This window comes from Empidonax traillii, unplaced genomic scaffold, assembly GCF_003031625.1.
Source record: "Empidonax traillii isolate 1590-97213 ecotype Southwest subspecies unplaced genomic scaffold, ASM303162v1 scaffold3828:size10819, whole genome shotgun sequence".
NCBI lineage: Eukaryota > Metazoa > Chordata > Aves > Passeriformes > Tyrannidae > Empidonax > Empidonax traillii.
Genome location: NW_020959021.1, coordinates 1 through 1,427, shown reverse-complemented (window position 1 = coordinate 1,427; position 1,427 = coordinate 1). Strand labels below are relative to the sequence as shown.

At 53.1% G+C, this 1,427-nt stretch overlaps 1 protein-coding gene across 1 annotated transcript; it reads right to left on the bottom strand.

Moving 5' to 3' along the window:
• Window positions 1–548: 548 nt before the first annotated feature.
• Window positions 549–1,424, bottom strand: LOC114072738 (olfactory receptor 14C36-like; the record flags this gene model as incomplete). The annotated part of the gene is made up of 1 exon (XM_027910597.1): window positions 549–1,424. A coding segment is annotated over one exon (876 nt), but the record flags the coding sequence as incomplete, so codon positions are not given.
• Window positions 1,425–1,427: the final 3 nt, after the last annotated feature.

Sequence of the window (1,427 nt, the reverse complement as noted above, 5' to 3'; positions counted from 1 at the left end):
TGCAGTGCCCTCAGAAGATCCCACAGCATCCTGGAGATGCTGTCAGGGAGGCCAGCTCTGCTTCACAAGTTCCCAGTGCCTGTCCCTGCCTGTGCTCAAAGGGCTCCCACCCCCAGGACTGTGCTCAGAGAGCACTCAGGCCTTGCAGCCAGAAAGGGGCTCACAAGGCCAGTGTGGAAGTGGAAAGAGAAGCTCTGCAAAGCCCAAGCTCTGCTGCTCCCTGGCAGTGCTGCTGTGCTGGGATTCTTGTGCCCTTGGCCTTTGCAAATCCCCCCTGTCCTGCAGTGTGCTGTGCTTTAGGAACAGCTGAGAAGAAGGGTCTTGGACAAAGAAGGCACTGCAGGGTCCTTTATTTTGTTTAAATACTCAGAGAGCACAATTCATCATTTATACATCTCTGGGTCAAATTTAATGAGTGGACAGTAAGTTAGAAGAAAGAAGCATAATAATATTTTATTTCATAGCAAATTACTACAAGAAGAACCCAATGACTTCCCACATAAAGCTGAGAAGGAAGGTTGGGGCATTACAGAGTCCCCTTCTAAATGCTACACACCAGAACACAGGCACGTTTTTGCTTCTGTAAAGCATCCAGTCATCATTTTCCCTATGGCATCCCTGAGCTCCTGGTTCCTCAGGCTGTAGATGAGGGGGTTCAGGGCTGGAGGCACCACCGAGTACAGAACTGACACAGTCAGATCCAGGGATGGGGAGGCGATGGAGGGGGGCTTCAGGTAGGCAAATATGCCAGTGCTGAGAAAGAGGGAGACCACGGCCAGGTGAGGGAGGCACGTGGAAAAGGCTTTGTGCCGTCCCTGCTCAGAGGGGATCCTCAGCACAGCCTTGAAGATCTGCACATAGGAGAAAACTATGAAAACAAAACATCCCAAAAAGGGAAAAGCACTAAAAACAAGAAGCCCATTTTCCCTCACGTATGTGCCTGAGCAGGAGAGCTTGAGGATGTGAGGGATTTCACAGAAGAACTGGCCCAGGGCATTGCCCTGGCACAGGGGAAGGGAAAATGTATTGGCTGTGTGCAGCAGAGAATAGAGAAACCCAGAGGCCCAGGCAGCTGCTGCCATGTGGGCACAAGCTCTGCTGCCCAGGAGGGTCCCGTAGTGCAGGGGTTTGCAGATGGCAACGTAGCGGTCGTAGCACATGATGGTCAGGAGGGAAAACTCTGTTGAGATGAAGAATAGAACGAAAAAGAGCTGAGCAGCACATCCTCTGTAGGAGATGGTTGTGATGGCCCAGAGGGAGTTGTGCATGGCTTTGGGCACAGTGGTGCAGATGCAGCCCAGGTCTGTGAGGGAGAGGTGCAGCAGGAAGAAGTCCCTGGGGGTGTGCAGGTGCTGGTCGCAGGCTACGGCGCTGAGGATGAGGCCGTTGCCCAGGAGGGCAGCCAGGGAGATGCCCAGGAAGAGCCA